Source organism: Lithobates pipiens, unplaced genomic scaffold, assembly GCF_037356315.1.
Source record: "Lithobates pipiens isolate NorthernLeopardFrog02 unplaced genomic scaffold, aLitPip1_a1.2 Scaffold_13, whole genome shotgun sequence".
In the NCBI taxonomy this organism is placed as follows: Eukaryota; Metazoa; Chordata; class Amphibia; order Anura; family Ranidae; genus Lithobates; species Lithobates pipiens.
In genome coordinates, this window is record NW_027507718.1 from 349,902,263 (window position 1) to 349,918,085 (window position 15,823).

Genomic DNA, 15,823 nt, shown 5'->3' on the forward strand with positions numbered 1-15,823 from the left:
ATTTCTGTGTCAGTTACTTCTGTCAACTAGGCTACAACTTATCTACGCACATATGTGTGCCCCAGTTACTGGCTGCTTATCCTTGTAAACCTGGAATATATAGGCAGAGAACACAATATGGGTAAACCTTATTCGTTTCATAATATCATATTTCCATTCCAGAAAAGATACCTGTAGGTGTCAATAGATCTGTTTTTCTTAGTTCTAGAATACCTTATAATCTCTGAAATCTAGTATCCAAATAACAACAACTTCCTGTGATTCACAGCTCTTGAGCAAGCTCCCCATGCTTCACTGATCATGCGTGAGATCGCCCATTACAAAAATGGACCAATGCTATGGCATGAAAGGAGATAGAAGTAGGCCAGAACTCTTTATGATAGGAGATGATGGTTATTTGGCTAATAAATGCAACAACATGCAGGCACTTGGCTAAAAGAATATAGAGGGTTATTCAAAATTATGGAACAGATTTCAACATTTTCTGTTTTTAAACAAACTCTAACGGATAGAAGCACATTCTGCACATCACTAGATAGAGGAAGGTTCAAAGTTAAAGACCTCCTACAAGGTTGATTCAATGCCACACAACAACGCCATTTCCTGTTTATAGGAAAATGGCAAACTGCAGAACAAGTAGTTTTGTATGCTACAGTTTGAATACATTGTTCAAGTGTAATGTGAATTCTGCCGTCAGTCCAACAGCCACCTCATCATAAGCAAATTTACGAGTGCCATAAAAAATGTGTTGAAGATGGTTGCATATGCAAACAAAAAAACACTGATCACCCTTGCATTTCAGATGAAAATGTTGAGTGGCTTCGAGGTGCATTCAACCGGAGCTTTAAAAAATACCCAACACAAGCAAGTGTTGAACTTGGACTTCTTCAAACAACGGTCTTTTGTGTTCTTAAAAAACATTTGCATATGAAGCTGTACAAGTTGCAGTTACTGCATCCTGGCAACCACTAAAGAAAGGGTTTTTGTCCCACCTATGATTGCTTTTTTTCAAGATCTGAAACATCGAATTGTTGAAGATGTGAATTCAATAACTAGCGATCAGTTGATTTGTGTGTGGCAAGAAATGATCTACCATTTTAACTGCTTCAGCCCTGGAAAATTTGGCTACTGAATGACCTGGCCATTTTTTGAGATTCGGCACTGCGTCACTTTATCTCACAATTGCGCAGTCATGCGACATTACCCAAACAAAATTGATGTCTTTTTTTCCCCACAAATAGAGCTTTCTTTGGTGATATTTGATCATCTCTGCAGTTTTTATTTTTTGCGCTATAAACAAAGAAAGAGCGACAATTTTGAAAAAAATACAATATTTTGTACTTTTTGCTATAATATCCCCCTTTTTAAAAAAAAAAAGCTAATTTTTTTCTCAGTTTAGGCCAATATGTGTTCTTTTACATATTTTTGGTAATAAAAATTGCAATAAGCGTATATTGATTGGTTTGCGCATAAGTTATAGCGTCTACAAAATAGGGCATATATTTATAGCATTTTTATTATTATTATTTTTTTTTACTAGTAATGGCAGTGATCTGTGATTTTTATCATGACTGCGACATTATGGCGGACACACCAGACAATTCCGACACATTTTTGTATACAGTGATCAGTGCTATAAAAATGCATTGATTACCATAAAAATGTCATTGGCAGTTAAGGGATTAACACCAGGGGGCGATCTAGGGTTTAAATGTTTTCCCTGCTACGTGTTCTAACTGAAGGGGGGATGGGACTTGCTAGGGGAAGAGATAGACCAGTCTTCATACTTTGTATGAACACACGATCTATCTCTTCTCCCTCAGAGTTTACACAGAGAGATCCTGGTTCTCGCCGTGTCACGAGCGATCGCGGGAGCCCGGCAGTCATCATGACGGCCAAGCATTCGCATCGGCTTCGGGGGTGAGCAGCAAACACACACCCCTAGTGGCCACAAAAAGAACATGATGGCGATTCGCGCAGCCGAGCCAGCAAGCGGTTAAAGTTTGTTGCACAACACATGGTGCTCATGTTGAGTGCATACAACCTCAAGGACCATAAAACTTTGCACCTTCCTCTATCCAGTGCAGAATGTGCTTCTATCTCTTACATTTTTAAAATAAAAGTTGAAATCTGTTCCATCATTTTGAATAACCCTATATATTATTGACTTGTTCCATATGTTTATTGAATAAAACCTGTAAATTATAAAATCAGTGTTAAAGAGTTTTTGTGTTTTGGAGAAAGTGACTTCTTCATGTGTTCATATTTGGAAGTCCTACTGCATTTTACTGGCTATTTTTTATTATTGGACTCTAGTTTCCTAATATAATGTAATATCCCAGAGCTTTAAATAGGAGAGGTAATTAGTGATGAACAGTCTGATTTTTTTTTTCATCATCAGGCATTAGCAGCTTACAGAAACTTAATCAGTCCTGGATGGATACAATAAATTATAGGATACCCTTTGGCAACAGAATTGTATTTCATAATTAAAGCAGGCAATATAAGCTATTGTACCTGTCAAATAAGTTTTATTTCTCCCCATTCCAATATTGAGCTCTGCCACATAGCACAGCCCTGCCTGGCAGGGGAGGAGAACCTATTCTCTACTGCACTAAGTAACACTTAAAAGTCTTGCCCTGACAGCCCGAGACTGGACTGTGAAATGAGAAGCAGCATTCCTTTGTCAGCATGGTCCTTCTCTTGATTGTCCCTTGCCCTACCCATCCTTTTCTCAGTGTATGTGCTGTTTCATGGGGGATTGCAAGAGGCTGATACCAAGTCAAGCTTGGGTACTTGCACTTCTTGAACTTTTCATGGATAATTGGCAACTCTGGAATAACCTGGAGTAATACAAGTACCAGCAAAATAAACCTCTCCCTACTTTTATGTTGCCACATTAAAGTGTATTTAAACACTTCAAAACCAGGACAATTCTAACATTTCTTACATAAATGTAAAAATCTGCATTTTATTTTGCTATAAAATTACTTGGAACCCCCAAACAATATATATTTTCTGAAAGCAAAGTTTCTGGAAAATAAAATAGTGCATGTTGCAGTTTTTTATGTCACACAATATTGTGCAGCAGTTTATCAAACACAGATTTTCCGGAAAAAAAATACACTTTAATGAATTTTAGTGCACAAAAACACAATATAATACTAAATCTCCTGGTAAAATACAAAAAAGAAGATGTTACATTGGGTCAATAGATACCTAACATATCATGCTTTTAACTGTGCTTGCCCATGGAACGTTGACAAACTATGGTACATAAACATCTCCATAGGTGATGCTTTAAAAGCCTTTACAGCTTACCAATTTAGAGTTACACAGGAGGTCTGATGCTAGAATTATTGATCTCACTGTGACATATGCATGTGGGACCTACTTACATGTTCACATTTGTGTGTGAGCAGGGCGGATGCGCTTTAAATCTTCTTTAAATTATTATTTATTTTATTTATATTTTTTTCGAATATATATTTTTTTTATTTAACTTTTCCCAGCATCACTTGTTAGCATGGGCCGAGAAAGTACCCTTTATGGAGAGATCTGGGGCCTATTAGTCACCTTATCTCTCCTCTACCCACCAAACCATCTGATCAAACAGAGATTGGTTTGATCAGATGCTTTATAAGCCAGTAACTGCTTATAAACAAACTGAACTCTGGAACTGAGAAAATCACATACAGTTTCTGACAACAGACACCAGAGAGGGTTAGGAACAACAGAATATATTCTAACTCTAGGTCACACTAGTTGATAAGACAGGAGAGGCAGGTAAGTGCAGAGGGAAATACTCTTCTGCTACCTTTAAAAGTGATCAGGCAGATGTAAAGACACTTGGGTCACTCTTATCTTGTAGAGAATCGCTGCCTGAAAATAATTATATAAGGATCATAACTGTACCACTGTAACCACCATTTCCAGAGGACACGTGTATATATATATATATATATATATATATATATATATATATATATATATATATACAGTACAGAGCAAAAGTTTTGACACACCTTCTCATTCAAAGAGTTTTCTTTATCTTCATGACTACGAAAATTGTAGATTCACACTGAAGGCATCAAAACTATGAATTAACACATGTGGAATTATATACTTAACAAAAAAGCGTGAAACAACTGAAAATATGTCTTATATTCTAGGGTCTTCAAAGTAGCCATCTTTTGCTTTGATTACTGCTTCACACACTCTTGGCATTCTGTTGATGAGCTTCAAGAGGTAGTCACCTGAAATGGTTTTCACTTCACAGGTGTGCCCTGTCAGGTTTAATAAGTGGGATTTCAAGCCTTATAAATGGGGTTGGGACCATCAGTTGCGTTGTGCAGGAGGTGGATACAGTACACAGCTGATAGTCCTACTGAATAGACTGTTAGAATTTGTATTATGGCAAGAAAAAAGCAGCTAAGTAAAGAAAAATGAGTGGCAATCATTACTTTAAGACATGAAGGTCAGTCAGTCCGAACAATTGGGAAAACTTTGAAAGTGTCCCCAAGTGCAGTGGCAAAAACCATCAAGCACTACAAAGAAACTGGCTCATATGAGCACCGCCCCAGGAAAGGAAGACCAAGAGTCACCTCTGCTGCGGACCATAAGTTAATCCAAGTCACCAGCCTCAGAAATCGCAGGTGAACAGCAGCTCAGATTAGAGAACAGGTCAATGCCACACAGAGTTCTAGCAGCAGACACATCTCTAGAACAACTGTTAAGAGGAGACTGTGTGAATCAGGCCTTCATGGTAAAATAGCTGCTAGGAAACCACTGCTGAGGACAGGCAACAAGAAGAAGAGACTTGTTTGGGCTAAAGAACACAAGGAACGGACATTAGACCAGTGGAAATCTGTGCTTTGGTCTGATGAGTCCAAGTTTGAGATCTTTGGTTCCAACCACCGTCTCTTTGTGTGACGCAGAAGAGGTGAACGGATGGACTCTACATGCCTGGTTCCCACCGTGAAGCATGGAGGAGGAGGTGTGATGGTGTGGGGGTGCTTTTCTGGTGACACTGTTGAGGATTTATTCAAAATTGAAGGCATACTGAACCAGCATGGCTACCACAGCATCTTGCAGCGGCATGCTATTCCATCCGGTTTGCGTTTAGTTGGACCATCATTTATTTTTCAACAGGACAATGACCCCAAACACACCTCCAGGCTGTGTAAGGGCTATTTGACCAAGAAGGAGAGTGATGGGGTGCTGCGCCAGATGACCTGGCCTCCACAGTCACCGGACCTGAACCCAATCGAGATGGTTTGGGGTGAGCTGGACCGCAGAGTGAAGGCAAAAGGGCCAACAAGTGCTAAGCATCTCTGGGAACTCCTTCAAGACTGTTGGAAAGCCATTTCAGGTGAGTACCTCTTGAAGCTCATCAACAGAATGGCAAGAGTGTGCAGAGCAGTAATCAAAGCAAAAGGTGGCTACTTTGAAGAACCTAGAATATAAGACATATTTTCAGTTGTTTCACACTTTTTTGTTCAGTATATAATTCCACATGTGTTAATTCATAGTTTTGATGCCTTCAGTGTGAATCTACAATTTTCATAGTCATGAAAATAAAGAAAACTCTTTGAATGAGAAGGTGTGTCAAAACTTTTGGTCTGTACTGTATATATATATATATATGACCTATATATAAATACATTTTTTAACCTTGACTAAGGTAGGCAATGAATAAAACTGTAAGATCTTCTTTTTCCATTTATGTCCTATATGGATTTCCTTTTACTTTCTGCTCTGTAGACACAATAAGAAGTGAGAGAAAATTTCTCTAAAATCTTAAACTGTAAGCTCTAATGAGCAGGGCCCTCTGATTCCTCTTGTACCAAATTGTATTGTAACCATCTGCCTTCATTTTGTAAAGGGCTGCACAAATTGTTGGCGCTATATAAATCCTATATGATAATAACAATAATAATTTTGTGGTTTAAAAACACTTTAGGATTTCCTGTTCTTGTATGCTTGCATAGCACGCAGTCATACACACCCCCACCAAAATGCAGAATATGTACTGTACATTGCCGGCTTTCAGATGATAATGAGTCAGTAAGGCCTGATTCACATGAGCCTCTTACATTTGTTTTATTTAATCACACAAGCAAATAAAGTGGGAAGTAAAATGTTTGTTCCCATTTATTTTCAAAATGTATATTTATTTACATGTGATTACATATAAAACAGTTTACATGCATTTAACTGTTCCATGCAGACTTTTCCTTCCAAACTCCTGTTTATATTATTATACAGAATTTATATAATGCCAGTAATTTGCAGAGCACACAAAGTTTACATGTTTTTAGATCAGGGTAGACAACCTTAGAGAGGTGGAGATCTACCTGAACAAAATGGGAGTAGTCAAAGATCACCGGGCACTGTGTCACCTTATCACACCTGATTTAGACCTCTAATTGCAGGACTACCGTAGCGCTTGTGCTCGTTCACAAGTAAAGTTAGGGGGTGGTCAAACAGGAGGATATAATAGAAGCCAGGATAAGAGGTGGAGTGCAGTTGGTATCACTCTACATGGGACAGGAGTGGGCACTACTAAGGAGGCATCAGCTTATGTGGCTGTTGCTCCCTACTACAGCTTCAACGTTTCAAGTAGTCCCTCTGCATTGCACTCTGTTTGATGGTCTGGGATGGTGGATCAGCAAACCCAGACTGAAATCTACTAGCCACCTGTCCATGATCTACTGGTTGCTGACCCCCGATTTAGATGCATTTAGAATATCCAATCTTCCCATGGACATACAGCTTTCAGTTTTTTGTTTTTTTTTCCTCAATGCAATTAAACTGGATGCAAGTAAATGCACAGTGTGCATTATACCATTTTAAATAATTAAATGCATTTATATATATGGCCTACAAAGGCATATAAATGCATATAACCACACTTACGGTATGTCATTGCCATCGTGAGTGAGGCCCAAGTCAGCTTTTATACTTTTAGGGAACTTGAAGCCTTTAATGGAAGTAGCAGCCCACAAATCGATCTTTATGAACCCTGTTTGGCACAGTTTGCCTCCCACCTCAAATACTACAATGAGGCTCAATGTACAGCTTGAGCAAAAGATAAGGATCTGAATTTAACTTATGTTATGAGTAAAGCCTAGTACACATGCGCTAAATGTTGGCTGGCATTAGCCGGTTCAATAGTAACCAGCTGACATTCGGCCTGTGTGTGCGGCCGCTGGTCCGGCTTCTGACGAAGAATCATGACCGAAAAAGGTCTGCCGACTGGCTCCCTGTCAGCGCTCTCAATCAATGGCTGAAAGCACTGACCATAGTGTTCTAGCAGGGGGGGGGGGGGACATTCCCTGTCAGAACAAAATAGAACAGCCAGGGAGATAAATGTACTAACATCGGATTGTTAGTTGTTGTGACCTGTTTTTTATTTTCCTTTAACCCACAGGGTTGAACGGAAATACATTTTGTAGTGAGGCTTAATTTTCAAATCTCTATGGCAACTGTTTGTACCACATGCAATTTTGAACCATCATGTGATTATATGAAAAAACGTATGCACATATAGGGGTTCCTGCAGCAGATCAAAAAAGCCTGCAGATATAGATGAATTCCAGACTATTTTGACAGGCAAAGTCCATCACTTCAAAGTAGTGTTGGGGTTGGCCGCTAGGTCCCGCTTCTTGTATTCCTAGGGGTTCATCATTATAATAGGCTACCTGACTGAACAGTATGATTGTGCAGGAGGCAGGAAGGGATTCATAGGCTTTAACACTGCAAAAAAATGCTAAATCTGTGCCTGCTAGGACAGCCTGCCGTTCGTCTATAGCTTCTGGTTTTTGGAAGCTGCTGCAGGAATGTGCATGCATCGCTATATCCCTGTATGTAATATCTGCATCATTTTTTAAGCTTAACCAGCAGGTTCAAATTCTTTTTGATACTTTACTAGAATTATTTTTAAATAAAATGGCTTATTGATTGGGGCAGTGCAAAGACTAATGATGTGCAAAGTTGAAACAAAAAAGACACAATAGCATTTGTCTTTACTATGAAAATATATCTAAACCCAAGATCAAAAATATAATATACATACAGTGGTGTGAAAAAGTGTTTGCCCCCTTCCTCATTTCCTGTTTCTTTGCATGTTTGTCACACTTAAGTGTTTCGGAACATCAAACCAATTTAAACAATAGTCAAGGACAACACAAGTAAACACAAAATGCAATTTGTAAATGAAGGTGTTTATTATTAAAGGTGAAAAAAAATCCAAACCATCATGGCCCTGTGTGAAAAAATGATTGCCCCCTAAACCTAATAACTGGTTGGGCCACCCTTAGCAGCAACAACTGCAACCAAGCGTTTGCGATAACGTGCAATGAGGCTTTTACAGCGTCCTGGAGGAATTTTGGCCCACTCATCTTTGCAGAATTGTCCTAATTCAGTTACATTAGAGGGTTTTCGAGCATGAACGGCCTTTTTTTTTTTTTATATTTTTTATTGAGAAGACAAGCAGTACAATATACAGTTCAAAACAAGCATAATAAGTATAAATGCACTGAACAATATATTCAATTTGTGGCAAAACCATCAATAAGACTAGTTATAATTTGAGTCATCATGAACGGCCTTTTTAAGGTCATACCACAACATCTCAATAGGATTCAGGTCAGGACTTTGGCTAGGCCACTCCAAAGTCTTCATTTTGTTTTTCTTCAGCCATTCGGTGGTGGACTTGCTGGTGTGTTTAGGATCATTGTCCTGCTGCAGAACCCAAGTTCGTTTCAGCTTGAGTACACGAACAGATGGTCGGACATTCTCCTTCAGGATCTCTTGGTAGACAGCAGAATTCATAGTTCCTTTTATCACGGCAAGCCTTCCAGGTCCTGAAGCAGCAAAACAGCCCCAGACCATCGCACTACCACCACCATATTTTACTGTTGGTATAATGTTCTTTTTATGAAATGCAGTGTTCCTTCTACGCCAGATATACTTGGACACACACCTTCCAAAGAGTTCCACTTTTGTCTCATCGGTCCACAGAATGTTGTCCCAAAAGTCTTGGGGATCATCAAGATGTGTTGTGGAGAAATTGAGACGAGCTTTGATGTTCTTTTTGCTCAGCAGTGGTTTTCTCCTTGGAACTCTGCCATGCAGGCCATTTTTGCCCAGTCTTTTCCTGATGGTGGAGGCATGAACGCTGACCTTAACTGAGGCAAGTGAGGCCTGCAGTTCCTTGGACGTTGTTGTGGGGTCTTTTGTGACCTCTTGGATGAGTCGTCGCTGTGCTCTTGGGGTAATTTTGGGCGGCCGGCCACTCCTGGGAAGGTTCACCACTGTTCCATGTCTTCGCCATTTGTGGATAATGGCTCTCACTGTGGTTCGCTGGATTCCCAAAGCTTTGGAAAATGGCTTTATAACCCTTTCCAGACTGATAGATCTCAATTACTTTCTTTCTCAATTGTTCCTGAATTTCTTTGGGTCTCGGCATGATGTGTAGCTTTTAAGGATCTTCTGGTGGACCTTACTGTGTCAAGCAGCTCCTATTTAAGTGATGCCTTGATTGTGAACAGGTGTGGCAATAATCAGGCCTGGGTGTGGCTAGAGAAATTGAACTCAGGTGTGGACAACCACAGTTATAGTATGTTTTAACAAGGGGGGCAATCACTATTTCACACAGGGCCATGATGGTTTGGATTTTTTTTCACCTTTAATAATAAACACCTTCATTTACAAATTGCATTTTGTGTTTACTTGTGTTGTCCTTGACTATTGTTTAAATTGGTTTGATGTTCCCAAACACTTAAGTGTGACAAGCATGCAAAGGAACAGGAAATGAGGAAGGGGGCAAACACTTTTTCACACCACTGTAGGTATTGCAGCTTAGCAGTCCTTAGTTGTTGTTGAATTTGCTTTCTTTTTTCAGTTCTTTCTACCTTTATTTTTAACTGGCAACACACATTTCAAGTGCTAGAGAGACAGTGCTAACTCACTGCACTGTGTACTGCATCTATGGAGGAGCACCTTTGTCACTCTAGGACAGAAAGTGCATTAGGACTTAACATCTCCTTCTCGTCTCCATGTAACAAGGTGGACTTGTTCTATAGATTATAGAGACTGGGCAGGGCTGACAATTTAAATTGCTGTAATGCTGTGAACTACAAAAGTATTCCAGAGTCAAGTTTCCTTATGTACAATATGTGAGTATTATATTTGTTTGGTTTTATATATCAAGTCATTAGCTATATGAATTGCACCTATACGATAGTGGGTTTACTTTCTGAGCCCCCTATTCTCCAATATAATGCAAATGCGAACATTGACTAACCATGAAGTTAGGACATCAGAATATCTCCCAGAACATCTCCCTCTCATGACAAGGGGGGGATGGTCTATCATTTTTAGAGGTAAACTGGGCAGGGCTGACAGTTTAAATTGACATTAGTAATATTGTAAACAACAAAAGCATTCTAGAGTTGAGTTTCCCTATATACAATATGTGGGAATCCTATTTATTTGGTATTGTATAAAGTCCTCAACTAAATGAATTGTATCTATACTATAGTGGATTGACCTTCTGAGCCCCCTCTCCTCAATTGTGATGCAAATGCTAGCGTAGACTATCCCTAAAATGTTGGAGGTGGCCATTGGTGCCCGCCTAATTCACTGGAGAGGCCAGGCTGGACTTTGCTCTGGAAAGAAATTAAACAAGTCTCTCTGTAATTAAATGACTGCTGAGTGCCTTTTCTTCAGACACACTGCTTGACCTGCACATTCCCTAGTTGAAGCCAATACACTGTTGGGCCAAAGTGCTTTAAAGGTCACCCCCTGTATTCCCTGTGGGAGTAAATTAGGTAATCATCCATGTGTAGAGAGTGGTGTATTTTGAAGCTTTCAATATAATATTGACTTACTGTTAAGCTATAGGCAAATAGCAAAATACATAGTTAAAAACATAAATCAGATCATTTAAAAAAAATGCAGCTCTATCGCTTTAAAACATACAATTAACGTCCCTCTCCATACAGGGTCTCTCAGATAGTGGGACTAATATCATAATAGATAATAGTAGTAATATCCCTTTAGGAGTCAGTAACTATAGCTATATAGCTGTGCGGTCTTGCCAATCAAAGAACCTGGAATAGAGGGCAAAAGTCTATATGCTTAAAAAGTGGAGTGGTTCCTATATGAAGAAAGGATGGAAAAGAAGTCCTTCACCACCAACACTCCAATCATGCAGATTCTTACCAGAAAGATTTGGCTACCTTATATCGGGCGATTATTCTTTTCTGATACACATGGTAACCTGGAGAGGTATACAAGTGTCGCTGTATCGTGGATACCATTGGGGATACCATTGAGTGTTCTTGCTTGGAGATGTTATGCTGTGCTATTTGGCTGCTGTTAGAATCTGCACGTTAGGATGGTTGGTGCTGGTGAAGGACTTCTTTTCCACCCTTTCTTCATATAGGAACCACTCCACTTTTTAAGAGTTTGAACTTTTTGCCCTCTAGTCTGGATCCTTTGATTGGCAAAATCTCAAAGCTATATATGTCATTGACTCTTAAAGGGATATCACTACTATTATCTATAATGATATGAGTCCCACTATCTGAGAGACCCTATATGGATATAGACATTAATTGTATATTTTAAAGAGATAGCGCTGCATTTTTAAAAATGATCTGATTGATGTGTTTGACCTACATTTATGCTAGCTGCTATAATTGGTTTACTTTAAGTGCTAGTATTAACATAACGTTTTATCGTTAAGAACATATACAGCATGCTTACTGTTTTACCCACTAAAAGATTTGAAATTCTTGACAGCTCCTTTTTTACAATACATCTTTCCCTGTCACTTCACCTCCAGCCTGCTCCATAGTAATCATTATTATCATGATGCTTGTCTACATAGTTGGTAGGGGATCTACTTGGCTGTGCAATGAGGCAGATGTTTATAACTGACAAAAGGAACTGAACAAAATTACAAAATCTTCAACATGTAAAGCAGAAAACATAGAAGTATATCAGCTGTGAATTTATTTATTTTTTGCCTTGATTTCTTCTGTAATTGTATACATAAATAAATAAATGTAGGCATATACTGACTACTGTTTATTTCTCTTTTGCAGTCTGCTCCCAGTTTTCAAGAGGAGTCTTTGCTATTTTTGGATTTTATGATAAGAAGTCTGTAAATACTATCACATCATTTTGCGGAACTCTTCATGTCTCCTTCATAACCCCAAGCTTTCCAACAGATGGTACTCATCCATTTGTTATTCAAATGAGGCCGGACCTCAAAGGAGCACTTCTTAGTTTGATTGAATACTATCAATGGGATAAATTTGCATATCTTTATGACAGCGATAGAGGTAAGTTCCTATCTGTTTTACTTCTAAAAAAAACATACTTTTTAAAACCATTTGGAACAAATGGATCTTTCTGTAAACCTGACAATTCATTACAGAAACAAAGACTTTATACTACACAATAGCAAAAAATATATGATAATTCAAAGAAAGCTTCAAGAATAATGAGAACTTAACTTTTCTTATTAGGAATAAAATCAGATCCAACTTTCTTAGTTTGTAAATATGAGATAATGAGTGTATTGTGAATGTACAACCTGACCAATAAAGATACTTACCCAAATTAAGCATTGTTACTGCAATCTTCCCAAAATAGACATCCCTGACAGTTGTAATATATTGGGAACAACATTATTACATAAAAAATCCAACAGCCTATTTGCCTTTATTAAATCAACCATATACAGTATCTATATTAGCCATAAAGGTGAGCGAATTAATGTTAGCAATTGTTTTGTGAACTATTATCTTGAGCAGCATCCAAAATTTTAGCAACTATAAGCCCTTGTACACACGGTCGGACATTCTGACAACCAAATCCATCGGAATCTCCGACCGTGTGTACAAGGGCTAAGAGTTTTTCTCCAGCCTAAAGGGAAAAACTGGTTTCCATAGTCTATGCTATAGTTTCAATTTTTACACCCTTACATTAATTAAAGTAAAGCCTACTGATTCTGCTCTTTACATGAACAACTCTGTACTTACTGTATTGGGCCAACAATCAGGATCATCTTTTACTGAAATCACTAAGAATAGAAAATATTCTTAAAGCTGAACTTTACCCATAACAACTTGATAAAAAATAATGTTCTTTAGCAAGGAACATACGTTCCACATTAATGATGATACTGCCAAAATTAGTGTGTGCTGAGAAAAAAAAGCTTTGGATAAACATGCATGTTATATATTGGTCAAATTTAAAGTTAATTCTTCTAACCTTCTAATCCTTCTATTTCCCCTTTGTATTAGTGAGGTTTTACAGTTAGCGATGTGTTATAACTGTTATAATCATTTTGATGAACAGAATTAGAGGCCAGTGCTTAGTACCCTAGTCTGCCTTCTGTGTCCGTGTATCTTAAGCCTGCCATATATTGTTCAAATCTCAGCCGGTTCAGCAGGAACCAGATGATATTCAAATCATCTATGGGCAGGATGATTGTACCCAAGTTGATCAATTGACCAACTTGGGTACAACCAGCATGTCAGATTTTTACACTCGAGCCCCAAGCAATAATCATTGTGTTCTCCCAGCAGGGATGGCTTCCCCCAGCCAGGAGAACACAATAGCTCTGCAGGAGGGATTCCTTCATCAACAGTGACTATTTTGATGGGGGAATTGAGTGATTTTCTTTCCTGCAACCTGTGATTGCAGGAAAGAAAATCACATCATCTATGACGAGAGAGAACAATGGAGTATTCAAAAGTGAGTGTGCCAATCACAACTAACTATCTGAATCTGAATTTGGTTATGGCACAGATTAAATAAGAATCCTATTTAATCGCCAATGTAGCTTCATACAAGTCCATATCTTAAGGATTTGTAGTGAACCACATTGCAGGATTGATTGATTCACTAATTTCTGAAAATTAACAAATAAAGGTAAAAGAGTTGATTTGCTAAAACTCCACCAATTTTAGCTAGTCAATGTTTTTTTAAATGAGATGATTTTTTTATAAAGGGTAAAAAAAATTCTATTCTCCCAGTATCTGGCTTGTTGTTCAAAGTGAACACACAGTATCTCACATTTTTGTAAACATTTTATTATATGTTTTCATGTGACAACACTGAAGAAATGAAACTTTGCTACAATATAAAGTATTGCACAGGTTGTATAACAGTGTAAATTTGCTGTCCCTTCAAAATAACTCAACACACAGCCATTAATGTCTAAGCCACTGGCAACAAAAGTGTGTACACTCCTAAGTGAAAATGTCCAAATTGGCTATTTTCCCTCCCTGGTGTCATGTGACTCGTTAGTGTTACAAGATCTTAGGTTTGAATGGGGAGCAGATATGGTGTTATCGCTCTCACTTGCTCATACTGGTCGCTGGAAGTTCAACATGGCACCTCATGGCAAAGAACTCTCTGAGGATCGAAAAAAAAAGAATTGTTGCACTACATAAAGATGCCCTAGGCTATAAGAAGATTGCCAAGACCCTGAAACTGAGCTGCAGCATGGTGGACAAGACCATACAGCGGTTTAACAGGACAGGTTCCACTCAGAACAGAAGTTGAGTGCACATGGTCAGCATCATATCCAGAGCTTGTCTTTAGGAAATAGACGTCTGAGTGCTGCCTGCATTGCTGCAGAGGTTGAAGGGGTGGGGGGTCAGCCTGTCAGTGCTCAGACCATAGGCCACAAACTGCATCAAATTGGTCTACATGGCTGTCATCTCAGAAGTAAGCCTCTTCTAAAGATGATGCACCAGAAAGCCTGCACACAGTCTGCTGAAGACAAGCAGACTAAGGACATGGATTACTGAAACCATGTCCTGTGGTCTGATAAGACCAAGATACAGTTTTTTGGTTCAGATGGTGTCAAGCGTGTGTGGCAGCAACCAGGTGAGGAGTACAAAGACAAGTGTGTCTTGCCTACAGTCAAGCATGGTGATGGGAGTGTTATGGTCTGGGGCTGCATGAGTGCTGCTGGCACTGGGTAGCTACAGTTCATTGAGGGAACCATGAGTGCCAACATGTACTGTACCATACTGAAGAAGAGCATGATCCCTTCCCTTCGGAGACTGGGCCGCAGGGTAGTATTTCAACATGATACTGACCCCAAACACACCTCCAAGACAACAAATGCCTTGCTAAAGAAGCTCAGGGTAAAGGTGATGGACTGGCTAAGCGTGTCTCCAGACCTAAACCCTATGCTTAAACCCTATTGAGCATCTATGGGGCATCCTCAAATGGAAGCGCAAGGTCTCTAACATCCACCAGCTCCGTGATGTCATCATGGAGGAGTGGAAGAGGACTCCAGTGGCAACCTGTAAAGCTCTGGTGAACTCCATGCCCAAGAGAGTTAAAGCAGTGCTGGAAAATAATGGTGACCACACAAAATATTGACACGTTGGGCCCAATTTGGGAATTTTCACTTAGGGGTGTACTCACTTTTGTTGCCAGCGGTTTAGACATTAATGGCTGTGTGTTGAGTTATTTTGAGGGGACAGCGTATTCAAACTGTTATACAAACTGTATACTCACTACTTTACATTGTAGCAAAGTGTAATTTCTTCAGTATTGTCACATAAAAAGATATAATAAAATATTTACAAAAAACGGGAAGGGTGTACTCACTTTTGTGAGATACTGTGGGCTTTTAGTGATGAACCTTTTGTCAGTAATTTACTTTATTTCTAAAAAAAGAGGTAAGAAACAAAGTAAATGAAAAAAGACAGCCATTGTTGAACACATAAATGTAACAAAAGGTCATATTAAAAACATAATTCATAGTTTTTCATGCATGTTT

The 15,823-nt window shown here is 38.9% G+C and overlaps 1 protein-coding gene across 5 annotated transcripts in view; it reads left to right on the forward strand.

The window, feature by feature from the left end:
* GRIA2 (glutamate ionotropic receptor AMPA type subunit 2) overlaps positions 1–15,823 on the forward strand; it is a 226,717-nt gene that overhangs the window by 74,973 nt on the left and 135,921 nt on the right. For all 5 annotated transcript variants that reach the window (XM_077477112.1, XM_077477111.1, XM_077477110.1 and 2 more), the window contains exon 3: positions 12,117–12,356. In XM_077477112.1, coding sequence (XP_077333238.1) covers positions 12,117–12,356 — 240 coding nt within the window. The remainder of the gene's footprint in view (positions 1–12,116; positions 12,357–15,823) is intronic.